Consider the following 17903-nt stretch of genomic DNA (forward strand, 5'->3'; position numbering starts at 1 on the left):
AACTGATTTGTCGATGCAATTAATTTTAAATTCAAAACCCTTAGCTAAAAGATCAGGGGAGTATACTTACCACATTATTTTTTATGGGAATTTAATTCTTTCATAAAACAATAAACACTATGTTATAACATAGTGTTTATTGTATTCTTTCATAAAACAATAAATCAGTTACATCTATTTCTTATACTATGCATTATGTTCACATAGTAATTAGTAGGTTATTAAGTGTTGAACACTCAAAACATTTAAAAAAACAATTTGGTTTGACTTTCCAAAATTGAATAAAAGAACAAAATCTGCCCATCAGCTGTCAGTGGCTCTGGAACTACCAGGATATTTTTTTTTGAGATTTCGTACTAGTTACCGGTCACTCGACAATTATCCTTAGAATTCTTCGCCTTATTGTTTTGAAATAGCAATCAATCAATAATCCTGATCCTGTGTTTGGGTATCACTTTCTCAAATATTTGCAAACAGTGCATTGAACTTAATTTTGGATCATTATTTTCAATTTTCAATATAAATCTTTGTAATCGACCATAAAAAAAAATTGGCACCCTTTAAAATTTTGAGGTTTAATATTTAAATTTAGATTCCAAAAAATCACCAGATAATTTGTTACTAGTTCACTGGTATAATAAAATAATTAATTCAAATAATAAACCTTTTTGTAATGATTTCAAGCATTTTTCATTATCAATTAATCAAAGCTGAAGCTGATTAGAGTTTATATAAATTTTGTTTCTTTGGATATGGCGAATGTTGAATGGTAGTACTATATGTTGTACTATTTGATATGTAATATGTAAATTAAGCACTTAAATGAAAATTATCTAATAAGCCATGTGGAATTATTTATCAATTTAACTAAGAAATAAACATGTCTCAGAAGTAAAAGTGAATTGTAAACCATTAAATAACAATTGTTCATGATTGTAATGGCATAGAAACAACTGAAAGTTGAAGAAACCAAGATTCGATTGGCAGTGATTTTTTTATGGTACACAATTGAGATTCATCTTTCACTCAACTCAAGAGTGTTTATTTGTTGTAAATAGCAGGAAGCTTGTTTTGTGATTATGAAGTCTGGTGACATGGTTAATGGAACAAAAAAAATTTCTTCTTTCTTTGTGCCAAATTTGAGTATATTTTTTTATCAGTTCAATTTCTCCTTAAGAGGTTTGTATAAACCATAAAATATATTACAAAAAAGGAAGGTCAGACTATTTTCCCTTTTTTTATTCATGTATTCATTTGAGTGACTAAATAAGTAAAAAAATTGAGAGCTTCGGTTGTGACTTGTGCTAGATTTTTAATGTTAATTGGTATCGATAAGCTCATGGTTTAAGATACATTTGATGTTCAATATCATCCAACAATTTGTCATTGATAACAGTATCAATTATTGGTTACTGGAACAGCTTAGGGCTAAGAAAAGGGTTTCTTCCATATAAATTTACCAATCCAAGGCATAAAACAAAATAATTGTAAAACCGAAAGCAGTTGTTTCCTTTAGTAACAGTAACAAAAGTTATCCTTCATCAAAATCAATATATTGCTGCTTTTCTTAAATAGTAGTGACACAATTTTGAATCAGAGATAGAATATACTAAAGATATAATATAGATTGAGGTTACTTTCTCTTATGGACTGTCACAAAGCTAGTTAGGGTTGACGAATTGAATCCTTGATTACAGTATAGTCTTGGGAGAAGGTAAAAAACAAAACATTCTATAGAAAATTTTAATCCAAGGACAAATCAACTGGAGAAATTCAGATAGCATTGTCAATATGTATAGCCAGTGTCTAGTAAATATAATTGAGGTGATAGGTGGTGAATGAAACAGGTGTGTAAAGTAGTCAGGATAAATAACAAACCAATTAGTATAGGATTACCAGAGCTTAATGACTTCAAATGATGACTCATATAAAAATGGACATAATGATTGTATGATTAGAGGATCTTAATTTTGATGATTGGAGTTCAATGAAGGATGTAAAGACTGTTAAGTATTACCAACAACAAACCTTCAGGTCAATTACACCTTTTAATATAATAAACAAATGTTAATTATTCACTGTTTATTTTAATATAATTATTTGTACAAAATGGCCCCTAAATAAATAAATTTCATTTAAACTGATTTTTAATGACTATATTTCTTATCACAAATGAAAACTAATAGGAAATTTGAAAATGATAATTTACAAATATAAATAAAAAGTGCCATTTTTTTTTGTAATAAAAACATACATACAATTATTTATGTAACGAGAATAAAACTACTGACAATGTACTACTACAATAATTAAAAACAAAACTAATTTGTACAATTGCACTATTACAGTTCCTCAAAAGCTAGTTAGTCTTATAATAATTATTAAATCAATCACAATGTTGATAAAAGTGAACTGAGTTTATGTACAAAACAATGTTAAAAATAAATTAACACATTATAAATTGGTTTACATCTTAGCTCCATCTGTAACTAAAAAAAAACAAACAAAAAAAAACTGAGAAAATACAGTACATAAAACGGGAAACATACAAATATAAATAAATTATAAACATGTACATATTTCAGAATAGAAATAATTATAACAAGTTTCAATGGAGTAATTTGGAACAATAACCACACTAGATAAAATGATTTTCCCATTAAACAAACAAAAGAAAAAATGTTGTAAATCACCTTAGATTGTCACGGTGAAAATTTAAGATACAAAATACATTTCAACTTGCTTTTTTATAAACTGCCGTGATTTATGAAACTATCAGTTCTGTCAATTTCATAAATATATGGAAAAAAAAAAAGAAGAAAAGAATCATTAACACAGGTAAAACTAGTTAAATATACGAAATTAAATTACATATATATATATACAACAGGTTTGGTTATTTAAAATACAAAAAAGAAATATATTTTACATAGAAGGAAAATAAACCTTTTATCATATACTTCTTACCTTCGCTCCCTATTTTAATAACTATTTTAATGACCTTCTTGAAGGATCGCAGGCTGTCGGTGGGGGAGGAGGTCCCCGCTTTTCTAATTCTACTAGGTAAGCTTTCACTATTTCTCGCCTATCATCAGGGATATGGCTTAAGACCAGGTACCTTTTGTCTTTCTCAAGCATTTCTTCTATTTCTTTCATATGTGCTTCATTCTCTTCAACCAAAGCGTTAGATTTGTGGGTTATAAGCTTTGTCTCCTGATTAAAAAACAAATATAATTAAATCAAAACATGCAGAACAACACAACTAAAAATGTTTATCAATAGCTTGCTAATCAAGGCCACACATATTAATCCTGGGAAGATCTAAATCGTAAAAAAATCAGATCAGTTGTCCTTAAAAAAAGTTAGGGATGAGTACAAAGGATGGACTTTTTTTTTATTCAAATTTAATATTGTAAGTGTCTTGAAAAATGAAATATCACATTTTCAGGGGAGAAGAGTTGAATTTTTATTTCTAGGTAGATTACATAAGTTCATAATTGAACTTAAAATACTAAATTTGGATTATTTATTACCTGCAAAAGTTCCCTCATATCAGCTTTAGCAGCAACCAGCTTATCCTTAATATATTCTTTGAATTCACGTTCACATTTCTAAAAATTAAAAAAAGAACTTACTGAATTTGATCAATTGATACATTTCCAATATCATTTGATTAAATTTCCACAGAAACGTTTAGCAACATTTAACAACGATAATAAATTATTGTAGTTGCTGTTAAGCAAACTTAACAATGATAATAAATTACCCTATCACTAGAAGAAAATTTACTGTATCTCGGATCATCTTTGATAACCTTCCGCACTTCCTTCCAACTTGATGACAAAGAACATTCTGGGGTTTCGTTAAGCAACTCTCTAAAAAAAATTAAGCAAAAATTTGTAGTTAGGACAAAATGAATAAAAAACAAAACAAAAAAACAATACTTTTTAGAAGTAATAGGATTGAAAATAAAACAGAAAATTTAAAAGCATGAAAGTAATTTTTAAAAAATAACCTAAACTTTTCCTTCTTCTTCAAAGTGAGTTGTTCGATATGTGCGTTAAAAAGTTTTTCTTTTTCCTCACGATCTAAGAGTTCAGCTAATTCCCATCTATGATCTTTACGAAGTTGACGCTTAGCTTCCCTCCAACTTAATTCACAATTTCGGACCTGAACAACAGAAAAATATTACATATGTAAAAGTATTATAGCTGAATATTAAAAAGTCCTGACTATCCTAAATGCTGTTTCATTCTGAAAGAGAGGGCTCTGACAGGTCCAAAAATGTATACATGATGATTGCACTCATGATACTAACCAAATCTGCTAATAGAGCATTAAAATGTTGCACTGCTTCATCGTGTTTGTGAGCTTCTCGTTCTGTATCTCGATCCCTCAAATGAACTGCTAATGTCCTTTGAACTTCTTTTTCACGTTCTCGTAAAGATGCTTCAACACGAGCAGCCTTCTCAGCTGCCTCCTTCTCACGAGCTTCCTTTTCTTTTTCAGCATCTTCCACTTCTTTTATTTCTTCCTAGAATTGAATGGAAACTATATTAAACTAAAGCGCTTGAATAATTTTAACATTTCAATAAAACATATTAGAAAAAAATTTTTTGTTTAAATATTGCAATTCTGTTCCTGTACTTATAACTTGTTGATATGAGATAATTACATTCAAAGATGAATTTGGATTATAATTTGATAAAGCCATTTTCATGAAATCTAAAAATATTGAATTAAGTCAAATGAACTACTCACCTATCATAATACAAAGAAATAATAGTAATTTAAATTACAAAAATAAAAGCTCATCAACAAGATGTGAGAATAAGGCGAATGTTTAACTAGTTTCTTCAAGGCCTTACACCTTAATCAGTTACAAGCTCAATAATATATAGTTCTACAAAAACTTAAAATAAGACTATAATGATTTTTAAAAACTAATCCACTTACATCCTCAACTTCTTTCTCTGGTTTATTTTCCTTTTCCTCTTCTTTTTCTTTTTTCCTTTCTCTTCTTTCTTCACGATCTCTATCTCGATCCTTTCTCTCTCGCTCACGCTCTCTTCTATCTTTTTCTTTTTTCCTTTCATCCTTTAACTGTTTAATGAATTCTCTGAACCAATCTTCTCTCTGAGCACTTGACTCTACAGATTTGTATCGCTGATCAGAATCCAATTTCTTCTTGACTTCACCCCATCTTGAGTGGCGGTCGACATCAGGTGACTCTTTGAGTAACGAGAAAAAGTCTTTTCTCACCTAGAAAATACATAATACTACAAATGAAACAGTGTTTCAATCTGATATAACTAAGTATTTCAATGTTCCAGCAATACTTTAATTACACAAAATTTAAAAAAGAAAATATAAAATTGATAAATGTTCAAAATATCACTGGATCATTGTGAACTAATAAGAGAATAACTGAATATAAAAAATATTGAGAGAAAAGCTGGAATGATGTAATCTGAAACATAGGTGATATCTGGAGTCATGGAATATCTAAATGGCATAAAATATCCAGACTTCATACATACAAAAATTTCTTTTAATTTGATTCCCTTCATATATGGAAAACCAACAAGTCATCCTATTAATTCAACAAATATGGAGGCCAAAATAATAATTTTATATTCATTACAGCAGTAACGAGCATGCATTAAAGGTTTCAAAATCAAGTCTCAATTGAATTCAAAGTCATATAACACTTCAAAGTATAAATTTCTAACAAGGTAACAAAACCAGCATAATGATGATCAAACAAAAAAATAATAAGTTAATGAATGAAAAAGTAAATAAAAGTGCACTTCATTTTAAATTAAAAACATAAATAGTATATTAATTTAAAAAAGAAATAAATCAACTATCATAAATCAGTAAATGATTAGATGAAATCAATATTTTCTTTTAATAAAAAGTTTGTTAAAAAAGTCTTAAAATTTAAAGTAATCTGAGATGCGCCAAAAATGAACTCTTTATTTCTCTACAATTATGAATATTTAATAAAACCTCTAACACGGCTCTTAAACACGAAATTTAGATTTTATGGTTTCAATAATCATACAAACTTTAAATATAATTGTAAATATTTTTCACCAGGTTAAATTCAAATTTTAATAAAATGATCTACCAGGAAAACGAATATTCATATATACAATATTGAAAAATTGATAATTTTACATAAAAAAAAAAAAAAAAAAAGAAGCTTATTCAGCCTGAGAAATTGATAAACCTATAATTTGAGAGTGTATTTTACACACTTACCTGAACTACACTATTAACGATATTATTACGGAGAAATAATGATTTAAGCCTTGATTCTTTCTCTGGAGATCAATATAGGGATAGACAGGTCTCTAGAATTATAATAAGATGCTATTTATAAAAAAAATTTAATAAAGCAAATCACAATTGATTTCAATTACGAATTCAATATTTTGTTTTCTTTTCTTATGTATCCTAGAAAATTTATCTCTAAACATCCTAAAATCTCTGAATAATCTTGAAGTTATAATCTTACGAGAATCATTAATATAATAACTGATTGAGTTTTTCTTTTTCATAATAAATTATTAACATATAAACATAATCACTTATGCAAAAATAACCAAGAGAAAAAGGAAGTTTGCTTCTGCACTTCATGAAGTTTTTAAATGACAATATCAAAAGCGAAATAAAAAGTATATATATATAAATTAAATATAGGCTTTATACAAAGCATGTTCTGTTTAGAGGACAATTTTCATGAATCAGTATCATTTAGAACTTCCCTGTTTCTCTTATTAAATTCATTAAAAATGTTTTTAAATTTTGCATTAAGTTCCTAAGACTTTAAACAAGTAGAGTATTTCTATAATAATCAGAAAAAAAAAAAAAAAAAAAAAAAAAAAAAAAAATTGAAATGCAGAGAAAATTACTTCTGGAAAATCATTACTATTTGAAGTGACTTAATTATAGGATCTATAAATAACTGATAAAAAAACAGAAAAAAAAAAACAATACTAAAAACAAAAAATATGTTTGAAAGATATTTCAACAATCCAATAGGATTAAAACAATAAGAAATGATCTTGAGAGAGTGAATGATCATACATATAAATAAATATAAACACCATAATAATTAATTAAGGTCAATATACATATTGTTATTTCAATTATAAAATCAATAGACTTGCCACAAGATAAAAAAAAAACCAAAAAAAAACCTAAATTTCGTGGAGAAAAACCGTCAACTCAAATAATTAATAAGCCAGCCTTTTGGCGCACCCCCTTTTATTTTAATTTTTTTTAAACTTTTCTTTATTTTTTTTTTATTTGCTTTGGTGTCAAATTACTCTCTAAAGAAGATAACTGGGACATCCTACGGGTTAGCGCCAATCCATGACATCTGTTGTGGACCGTAGAATGGAAGAAGGGGTAGTGCTGTGCTTGTGCACAGATGTGCGCTGTGTGCCCAAACGCCTCCCGGTTCACCCTACAGCCGCAGAGAGGTCAAACAAAGTGTTCCGCATCACAACAATTGTCATTCGCCATTCAAAAAGAATATTTCTCTTTAAATATTGGATAAGTAAAAAAAAAAAAATATATACATATCTTTTAAATTGACAATTACTAGAGAAATTATGATTTCAGTAATATGAAATTGATTTAATGAAAAAAGAAATATATTAATCTAAATATAATTATCTAATGTTTTAAAGGCTGCCGCTGATAGCTTCACTTTCACAATTTAAAATAAAAAATAAGAATGAAAAACCGTTTGTAAGGTAATTTTGTATTATACTACTTTGTAATAGATGGTAAGTTAACCATTTCCATTTCCAAACTATCCAACAAGACTGACATAAAAACATCGACTTACAAACTTAACAATGAATAGTGAAGTAGGCCTTCCTCCTCATTCATCTGAACTCATTCTACTTGAACATAGTCTATCGTCAGGTAGATGATTCCAAATTTTATTACATACATCATCTGTGATCATAAACATTAACTGCTAGCCGATCATAAAAAAATAATCAGAAATATATTATTACTAAAAAAACAAAAAACAAAACAAAACAAAAAGTGAAAAAGTTGTATTTAAGTTTTGAATGAAAGGCATTACTTACCAAATGCCAGTCCATTTTATTCTCATTTATTGGAATCATCTATTTTCATCAACAGTTTAAAGTAAGAAACAGAATCTGTTATTTTGAAAATATCGACATTTTTAAATTATGACAGTTTCAATAAAAAATAAATTAAAAAAAATTGTATATATAAAAATAAAAGTTTGCTTTTATAAACTATTGTCTCATTAAAAAAAAAAAGAAAAAAAAATGATTTATGCTCTGACAGGATCAACATTGAAAGTGTTTATAAAAATATTAAAATAAATTGTAAAAAAATGTTGCAAATATAATAACCTCATACAAAAAGAAACAAAACATGAAATTTTAAATAACAAAACAACATACAGCAATTTAATAAATAATTTCTTTTAGTGAAATATTTTAGTATCAAAAAATTAAATAAGGTAAATACTTGCAACTAGAAAAATTAGATAACTAATTGATAAATTATTTATATAGAAATAAATATTTTTCAACTTATACATACAAGAATGAATAAATGTACGTACATATAATTCTCTATACATGCGTACATTTAAAAATAAAAAAGATCGCCTATATCATTGTATCGTCTATTATATATATAATAAAAAAAAAAAAAACACAATTCTCTATACAAAACAACAATTAGATTACAATAGTATGTAAATAGTTATATGCAGAAACCTGACTACTATAAATTCATGAGAGATTTTAACAAAAAAAATAGATAAATAATTTTTTAACCTGAATTTACTTTTCTTTTGCAAGAATTGTTAGCTTCAAAATCAATCAATTTCTGTTTCAGTAGGCTCAGTGCCTCCCACTCTACAGAAATAAACATGAAGGCATTTAGTTAATATGAGGCTAAGGGAAGGAAAAGTTTCAAACCAATAAGTAGTATTTTTCCAAACATAAAAATAATTACTATTATTGTAATGGTGTAGATGTTTACTTGACAAGAGGGAGGGAGGTGTGGTCATGGAATACCTGAATATATATATACATACATAAAATTTAATATATAATAATAAATATATAAGTCTATATTAGAAAAAACATATTTTGATTTTCATAGAAATTTAAACATTACTGTACTTGCTATCTAAGGCTTTGTCCAAAAATGTGAAATCACACACACATTCATGACTAATTGACATGCTCTAATAATAAAATTATATAAAAAAATTGTTTTGTTTTTTTAAATAAAAATTTCACTTAGTAGTGTATTCTGCACATTCGACCAAATTATCCTTAACATATATATATTTAATTTTTTAATAAGGGATAATTTTTACAAAAATAAACTAAAACCGCAGCGAAACTAATAATCTTAGACCTGATATTATTTTAAACATATATACATACATAAGTAAGTTTCAAAAGCTGATTTTTATACTAGCAAGTATGCAGTGTATGAGGCAACCAAATGCAGTTGCGCAGTAAAACATTTCCAATAAAGTATTTCTCCCTAACTTTGTAGACAACTTATTTATCAAATAAGCAGTACAAGAGAGAGATGTAAGCTTTTTTTTTTTTTTTTTCTCGAATTATCTTAAAATTTTAAAAAAGTGAAAGGGTTTCCATGAGAACATGAGAAAAATACTTTTAAAAACATGGATGCAAAGCATGTTTTCATTCACTGATACACTATATGTTAAAAGTTAACAGACTTTAGGTAAATTTAATTTAAATTGTTGCAGCCATTCCGGCACTATAGTACAGAGAAACACAGATTTTTTGTTTATTGTGCAGCTGCTATAGTAAGCACAATGTCTTATATGATACACATGCATAGGATGTGGTAGGATCAAAACCTACCAAAAAATAAAATCAGCCAAGAGATATTCGAAACATATACACACAGACTAAAGGTTGAAATGGAATTTGGGACTCAAGTGGCTGAAACATATAGATCCATTGAAAATTTCAACTCATCAAAATACTTACCTTGCCTTATATTAGGGGTATTCATGATCTATGTTAAAGCGTGTTAAATGGAAAAACTCGTGTTAAATCGAAAAAAATTGCCTTCTTTTACCGTGGTAAAAAGAAATAACATTTAACATGGCTGAGAGTCTGTTACTTGGTCAGTTAAATCGAGAATGACGTCACACAATAGACCAGTTGAGATCGCCGCCATATTAGTTGTTGTGACTTTCAATACAGTTGTCAATTAGCTCATCTTCATTCTCTTCTTTACAAGTTTGAAGATCAATAAGACACTCATAAGCTAAACTTTCACACAAATTCCACTTTTCACTCACTCTAGGCATGTTTTAATTAATTACTTAAATCAAAACTGAAGTAAACAATAACATGAGGGTCTGGAAGGAAGGTTATAAACATAAGGCTTATACAACAAGTTGCTGAGAAATCCGCTAGGGGCTCTTATGCATTTAACGTTTAACATGACTTCAAATAGGGCTGCTCACAATCCTATAGTTATAACATTTAACATGGTAAAACATATAACATTTAACATGGTAAAACATATAACATTTAACACAACATCATGAATACCCCTAATGATAAGAAAGTCTTCCTGACTAACCTTTAAATTAATAATAATAAAACTTAATTATCAAAGGTTTTCTATTTTATGTGGAGCACCTCCAACATGAGAGACCAATCATGATGGAAAACCACACCTCCCCTCCACCCAGGTGCATAGGCCTGACAGCCTACTGGAGGCAACTCACACAGACCAGACCTAGGAGTGATGACACTACTGTATGTACTTTAATAGGGATCGTTGTGTGGTCTTCTAGATTATTTGGTCCTTGAACAGTCTGATCAAGGGAAAGAAATAAAGGTCCTCAAGTGTCTACTGACACAAGATAGCCCTGTGGATCTAGACCGAGAGATCTTGAATTTGAGCTGAAGTCAGTGGGAAGGACACTGGGAGGCCTAAAGAGAAAGGTTATGGAGATACAGGTAGTCTGCTGCTGCACAAAGGAAACCATGGTTCATAGCAATGGAAGGTTTGGTAATCCCCTCCAGACTATATGCGCTCCCATAAGTAAAATACTTGTAAGACAATATCACGCAGTAAAAGATCTACATGGACTATTGCACCAAAGGAAAAAAAAAGAAGGTGCAAATGAATATTTATTATAATATTAAAGAGGACTTATGACTCAGATAACATGGGCTTAATATTAATCACTTGCACCAGCTCTGAAACTTGTAAATAACAGGTATCAGTAAAATAATAAATGATTAGAAGTCAGCCTTTAGTGCTTACAGAAAATCAGACATGCTAAGCTCATGGTTAACAATAACCACGATAATCAATTACCATCATTACTTTCCCCAAAGCCCTTCACAACCAAACTGGGATTAGAAGGAACTAATTCTGTAATTATTTACCTTCCAGGCACTCAGCTTTTTTAGTCCCATAAAAATATAATTTGTATCATTTAAAATGGATTAAAAATTGATTAAGATGTGGGAGGACACAGCCTAGAAACCATAACATATTATATCCTTGCAATAAGAAAAAAAAAAATAAAAGGATCATAATATCAAATTAAATAATTACAGCTTATATAAACACCAGGACAATAGAAATATTTAAATTCTATAATTGTGGCAATTCATTGTATTATAATTCTATAACACAGCTAGCAAAATAGTGAACTTTGACAATATTTGAGCAAAAGAGAGAGATTAATTCTGAAATATGAAGAATTCATTTTAAATGCCTTTAAAAAAAGACTGTTCCAATTTTTTTTCCTTCAACTGAAGTGCCACTAACAAATTAAGTCAACTAAAAACCCTGAAACATAATAAAGAAATTCGAGATAGTCTCACCTGATCTCTTTTCTGCACTTTCTCCTCTTTTTCTCGTTTTCTTACTTCAAGTATATACTCGTTAAATAGACCTTCTCTTTCTCGCATCTTCTCAACATTCTTAAACCTTTCATCTTTAGCATATTTTGTGGCGAAATCCGCAAATGATGACCTAGAAAATATTTTTATATAACAGATTAAAGATGCTATGAACAGAATTAACAGCAACAACCACAGAGATATAACCTGCATTATTGAATGAGTAACCTTCATTTATCAACACAAAGAATAGTGATAAATCTCTCAAGAGGAGGCTACCAACAAGAGAAATCAATTTCAATGAAACTTTTTTAGGTGATACTATATAGAAAAATATTTCAGACTTGTCCAAGGGTTCTTGCCAGTGAATCCTAGGACCTGGGGAAAATTTATATTATCTAATTTTGCCTTTGCTAAACATGATGCATCCATAGTTACTGTATACAATTTGGTTTTTCATGCAGAATAAGAACAAAAGATTGCTGATGGTATTAAATGAATATAAGTGTATAAACAATCCATTTTCAAGATTTTGAAGTAGGCCAATAACTTTTTTATTTTTTAACCATGTCAGTTTTAATTTAGAAACCTAAAATACAAATTTCTATAGAAATAACAATACATAAATTATTGGACTTGATTTTCAGAGGTTATTTTTTTTTTTTCATGCCATTCACAAAAAAATATAAACCAATTAATTAGTTTTCTTGAGTAGAATAAAGGAAAAATAATCGTGATTGCATTAAATGAGTATAAAATCATACAAAATTACATAAACCAAAAATCGGTTTCCATAAAGTAGATCAATAAAATGTTTTAATATATTTAGTTGTGTCGTGAATACATTCCACCAATTTTTTAAAATATTATTTCCCTTTAGCATCTCAACAAACTCAAACACAAGGAAGTTAGTGAAGAGTCCAAAAAAATTAATATAAAATCTTTAGGTTTAGCTAATTAAACATTAATAAATAATGAGACAGTCAAAGTTGTGATAGCTTACTTTCCATGAAGATTTGCTTCCTGCATTAGGCGACGAAATTCTTCCTTTCGTTCTTTCATCTTGTTCCTCTTTTCTCTTCTTTCCTCTTCAGCCCTTTCCTTCACATATTTCTCAAATACCTGTTTTCTTTCCTTGGAAGTAAGTAATAAATATCTTGGGTCAAAAACAATCTTGTGGAGTTCTTTTTCCCATGTGCTAAAAGCAGACACCTAGAAAAAAAGAATGACTTTAAAATATACAAGTTGTAAAATTAACTTAACAAAATAAATTATTATGACAAGATAAAAGGTTTTTTTTTAAATTTTTTTTTTATAACAATATTAAAGCTTTTAATAAAAAATTTACAGTAAAACAAACCGATTAGTTTGCAAGATTAAGGATGGCACATCCTTACTACCAGTTTTAGTCAAGATCAATTTAACAAGTAAATAAAATGTAATTTAATTAGTTAATTCAGAAATAAGTGCTTTAAGTAGGAAATTTTTTTAAAATATATAAATAACCTACATAAACAGAAAAATATAATAAATGAATAATTGGATAATAAATAAAATTGTCTTTTGCATAAATACACATGGGGGAAATGTGAATGTGATTGATTTATGTATCAGTGCAATATTCCACATAGTTAAATGCTTTTTATATGTAGAGTAGAAGTTTATCAGTATATTTTGCTTATAGTTAGTCAACAGTAGAGAGAATAGTATTGCAATAGTTATGAATAATCTAACTGTCACAATAAGAAAAAGATTTATGATTGAGAGAGAGGTACAAATATTATCTCTCTAATTTGAATAAAAAATTAGTTATAGGGAAATCAAATAATAATAACAATAATATCATGAACGTGCTATAGAGTTGGAGGAATTGTACCATATAGAAGGTGTCACCACTAATTTATTTCATAATATCCACCAATGGTCTGATACCAAAATCAATAATGGCAAGCGCCAATGATTTGGGGGTGCCTATTGATGTGCTAAGAGAGGCTCAATAGTAAGTCCTCTTAGGCACAGCCATATAGTACAAACAAATTTAAATATAAAAACAAAAGATAAATAAACAAAAAATATGAAGGTGATTAGACTTCTGGTCCCCCACCTCACATACTCAACCCGCAATAACGTTAAAAACAGATAATAATAAATTATTATTAAGTGTTCAAAAAAAAAAAAAAAAAAAAAAAAAAATACATTGAAGGGAAAAGAAATAAATTATTCTTTATTTGAAAAAAGATTAAAATGGTTAAAGTACATATGACTGGTTACTAGAACAAAGCGAATTACGAAAAGTGCACCTTAATCGTTAGGAAATAAAGCAATCTATTATCTTACAGTTGACTCTCAATGAGTAGATTTTTTTTCTATCTCCTTTATTTTCCAATAGTGCTTCCCTTCATTATTGTATCAATAAGTTGAATATTTCAAAATAAAGACCTCGATTTTTTTGCTTAACAAACCTTTGAAAATCTATTTTAATTATAGATTTGAATACGTTGTTTGAAAAACTTCAAGCTTTCATATCTTTATCAGACTAGAACATTACATTAGAGGGGCTAACTAATCAGTCCTATAGCTTACAATATAGTTGTTGTTGTTTCTTGCGAGGGGGGGGGGGTGTGTGTGTGTTTAACTTTTAGCTTAAATGTCTCTGAAATGTTATTAAATATGAGAAAGAAACAGAAAGTTATATAGTGTAAAGGAAAAAGTGGCATTGCCTAAGTATTCACATTTTATGGAATGTATTAGTTCCATTATCTGAGTATGTACTTGTATGTAAAAAAGATAATGAACTTGATAACTCAAAAGTTGATTATAAAAGGCCTCCACCTCCAATTTTCCTGTTTAGCACTCAAGTTGTTGAGAGCCAAATGTATTAAAAATTTAATATAGAGCTCATTAGAAAAAATGGATATGTAATAAAATATATGTTAACGCCATAATATATAATCTTGTAATAATTGTAAATAGTATTTGAGTTTTATTAGTATTTAATTTAGTAATATTTAGTTTTATTTTTATTATTTTAATTGGATTTAGTTATTTACAAAGAAAAATGTGTAAATATATTGGTGTGTTATAATGAGTAATAGAGACAGATGCTAGGGGCTGATGATTGTTGCTAAGGCGTTATCTACCATCTTAGATTTTTAAGCAGTTCCGGGCTAATTAATGGCCTTGGTAGCGTCCTCAGCAGCCCTGTCTGCATTTATAGTTCAATAGTTTAGACATTTGTTGAGTGTTTTAGTCGTCACTTCAGTTTGAAACCAGACCTTTCCTGTGTTTCAACTTTAATATGAGTTCCAGATAATTAGTAGCCATGAACGTGTGTGACCAGCCCTGTCTGCGTTCATTTCGTCGGCTCGCCTAATACCTTAATGCGGCTGTTGGATATTTGGACCATCGATGAGCCACTACACCAACTCTGGACCATCGATGAGCCACTACACCAACTCTGGACCATTGCAGCGGTTTATTTAGCTACCAGAGCTGCGACCTACACATATCGGCAGCACTCTTCCTCTGACCTATCGGAGTGGAGCAACCCTATGTCGACTAGTATTTTTATATATATTTATTTGTAAATTAGTTTCTTTTCGTTTTCATAACTTATCTAACTATTTTATTTTTATCTGAGAGGCCTTTTTATTTTTACTTGTACTCATTATTAGTCATATTTTGTTTTAGTTTTTAAAATGTTTAAATTGGCCAAATAAATGTTTAATCCGAACCAGTTTGTTGTTTGTTAATTTTAAGCCTTCCAACAAAAAGACATAGTCGGTTTGAAGTGGCTTTAACATATTTGATTCCTTATAACCTTAACAGGTGTCGATATGTTCATAACACATAATAGTTGTCCTTTGTGCCGAGAAAGATACCGCTTGTATAGGTGCCCACATTTTCGTCAATGGAACCTAAACAACGGTTTGATAAAATTCAACCACTAAATTTATGTTATAACTGTTTAACTGCCCAGTCATTACACCAATAGATGCCCTAGCTCTAGTTCTTGTAATCAATGCAAAAGGCGACATCATTCAATGTTGCATTTTTCAACATCTACTTACAGGCGGACGAATGACGGAGGTAGGAAAGTTCTTAACACTTCTTCTTCCTCCCGGATTAATAATGTATCAGAGCCAGATCCTTTCTCAGAAAATATTTCAGGTACTGACAAGATAACTAGGGACGCAAAGGGTTCAGTTTTGTCATCCCTATCCGAGTCCAGTGTCTCAGTCTTATTAGGTACCGCGATAGCTAGAATTGAGGACCGTAATGGGCAATACTTGCCTATAAGAATTTTGATTGACTGTGGATGACAGCGATTGTTTATAACCTCGGCCTGCGCTCAAATTTTAAGTTTAGAGCGGAGTGTTAACCTGCAGCCTTTGCATGGTTTCAGCGATAACCCAATAAAAGATGGGAATTTTCAGTCACGTTGCATCTAAGTGCCCCAGGATAATCCATAGGTCGCTGGTTCAATCCGGCCCGGAGGGCCAAATATGTTAAAGCCATCTCAAATCGACTATGTCTTTATGTTAGAAGGCTTAAAATGAACAAACAACAAACTGGTTCGGATTAAACATTTATTTGGACAATTTAAACATTTTAAAAACTAAAACTAAAATAAACAAAATATGATTAATAATGAGTACAAGTAAAAATAAAAAGGCCTCTCAGATAAAAATAAAATAGTTAGATAAATTATGAAAATGAAAAGAAACTAATTTACAAATAAATATATATAATAAATACTAGTTGACATAGGGTTGCTCCACTCCGATATGTCAGAGGAAGAGTGCTACCGATATGTGTAGGTCGCAGCTCTGGTAGCTAAATAAACCGCTGCAGTGGTCCAGAGTTGGTGTAGTGGCTCATCGATGGTCCAAATATCCAACAGTAGCATTAAGGTATTAGGCAAGCCAACGAAATGAACGCAGACATGGATGGTCACACACGTTCATGGCCACTAATTATCCGGAACTCGTATTAAAGTCGAAACACAGAAAAGGCTGGTTTCGAACAGTAGTGACGACTAAAACACTCAACAAATGCCTAAACTATTAAACTATAAACGCAGACAGGGCTGCTGAGGACGCTACCAAGGCCACTAATTAGCCGGAACTGTTTAAAAAACTAAGATGGTCGGTCCAAAGCTAGGTGGCGCCTTAGCAACAATCATTAGCCCCTATCAACAGTCTCTACTACTCATTATAACACAGAAATATAATTACACATTTTTCTTTATAAATAACTAAATCCAATTAAAATAATAAAAATAAAAATAAATATAACTAAATTAAACTCAAATACTATTTACAATTATTACAAGGTAATCCTATGTTATGGCGTTAACAATATATATTAATTAAATTAAAGCTAAATAACAGTTGCAGAAACAGAAACCACCAACCTCTTTCTCGGACAGCATTTCTCTGAAAGATTTAATCCTTGTTTCAAGTGGAACGATTGCTCTTTCCCTCGCAGCTCTAACTTCTGCCTCCATGGCAGCTTCTTTACCTATATCAATGGCCTTTTTCTCAGCTTTTTCTTCTTTAACCTCAACAGTTTCTAAAATTAATCAAAACATTGTTACTTAAAATATGGAAAAAATATGAAACAGCTACATACATATATATTGTTTTAATTAATAGCAACAAGAATTAAAGACAATAGCCTTATAAGACTGACAACAGTTTAGTTGCTATTTTTGCAGGTCAATCTTTTACAATTTTCCAAAATTTTATTTTCAATAATCATAAAACCCCTTAATATATTTTTGTAAGACAAATGTGGTCGGTCAGTACAATTTTAAAACTACCTAATTCATCCATTGACAATGACCCTTTTTAATTCTACAAAGGCAATATAATAACAAGAATGGCAATGTGACGTTTTACAAATGATTAAACATAATTGAATAAAATTATTATTACTAAAAATTTAATGTTTCTCTTTCTGATATGTACT

General features: G+C 29.3%; 1 protein-coding gene across 4 annotated transcripts in view; it reads right to left on the reverse strand.

Moving 5' to 3' along the window:
• Positions 1-2067: 2067 nt before the first annotated feature.
• The window catches only part of LOC106683516 (transcription elongation regulator 1), a 36808-nt gene continuing 20972 nt past the window's right edge, over positions 2068-17903 (reverse strand). For 2 of the 4 annotated variants that reach the window (XM_067049380.1, XM_024358472.2), the window contains 9 exons: positions 17347-17504; positions 12934-13142; positions 11913-12063; positions 4957-5262; positions 4319-4534; positions 4016-4170; positions 3767-3875; positions 3534-3611; positions 2399-3213 (listed from right to left, as the gene is read on the reverse strand). In XM_067049380.1, coding sequence (XP_066905481.1) covers positions 2989-3213; positions 3534-3611; positions 3767-3875; positions 4016-4170; positions 4319-4534; positions 4957-5262; positions 11913-12063; positions 12934-13142; positions 17347-17504 — 1607 coding nt within the window. In that variant the 3' untranslated portion in view covers positions 2399-2988. Of the gene's footprint in view, positions 3214-3533; positions 3612-3766; positions 3876-4015; positions 4171-4318; positions 4535-4956; positions 5263-11912; positions 12064-12933; positions 13143-17346; positions 17505-17903 lie in introns of all 4 variants that reach the window. The other 2 variants (XM_014425024.3, XM_024358456.2) reach the window with 2 other exon arrangements.

This window comes from Halyomorpha halys, unplaced genomic scaffold (genome assembly GCF_000696795.3).
Source record: "Halyomorpha halys isolate HHAL.00 unplaced genomic scaffold, Hhal_1.1 Scaffold493.1, whole genome shotgun sequence".
Classification (NCBI taxonomy): domain Eukaryota; kingdom Metazoa; phylum Arthropoda; class Insecta; order Hemiptera; family Pentatomidae; genus Halyomorpha; species Halyomorpha halys.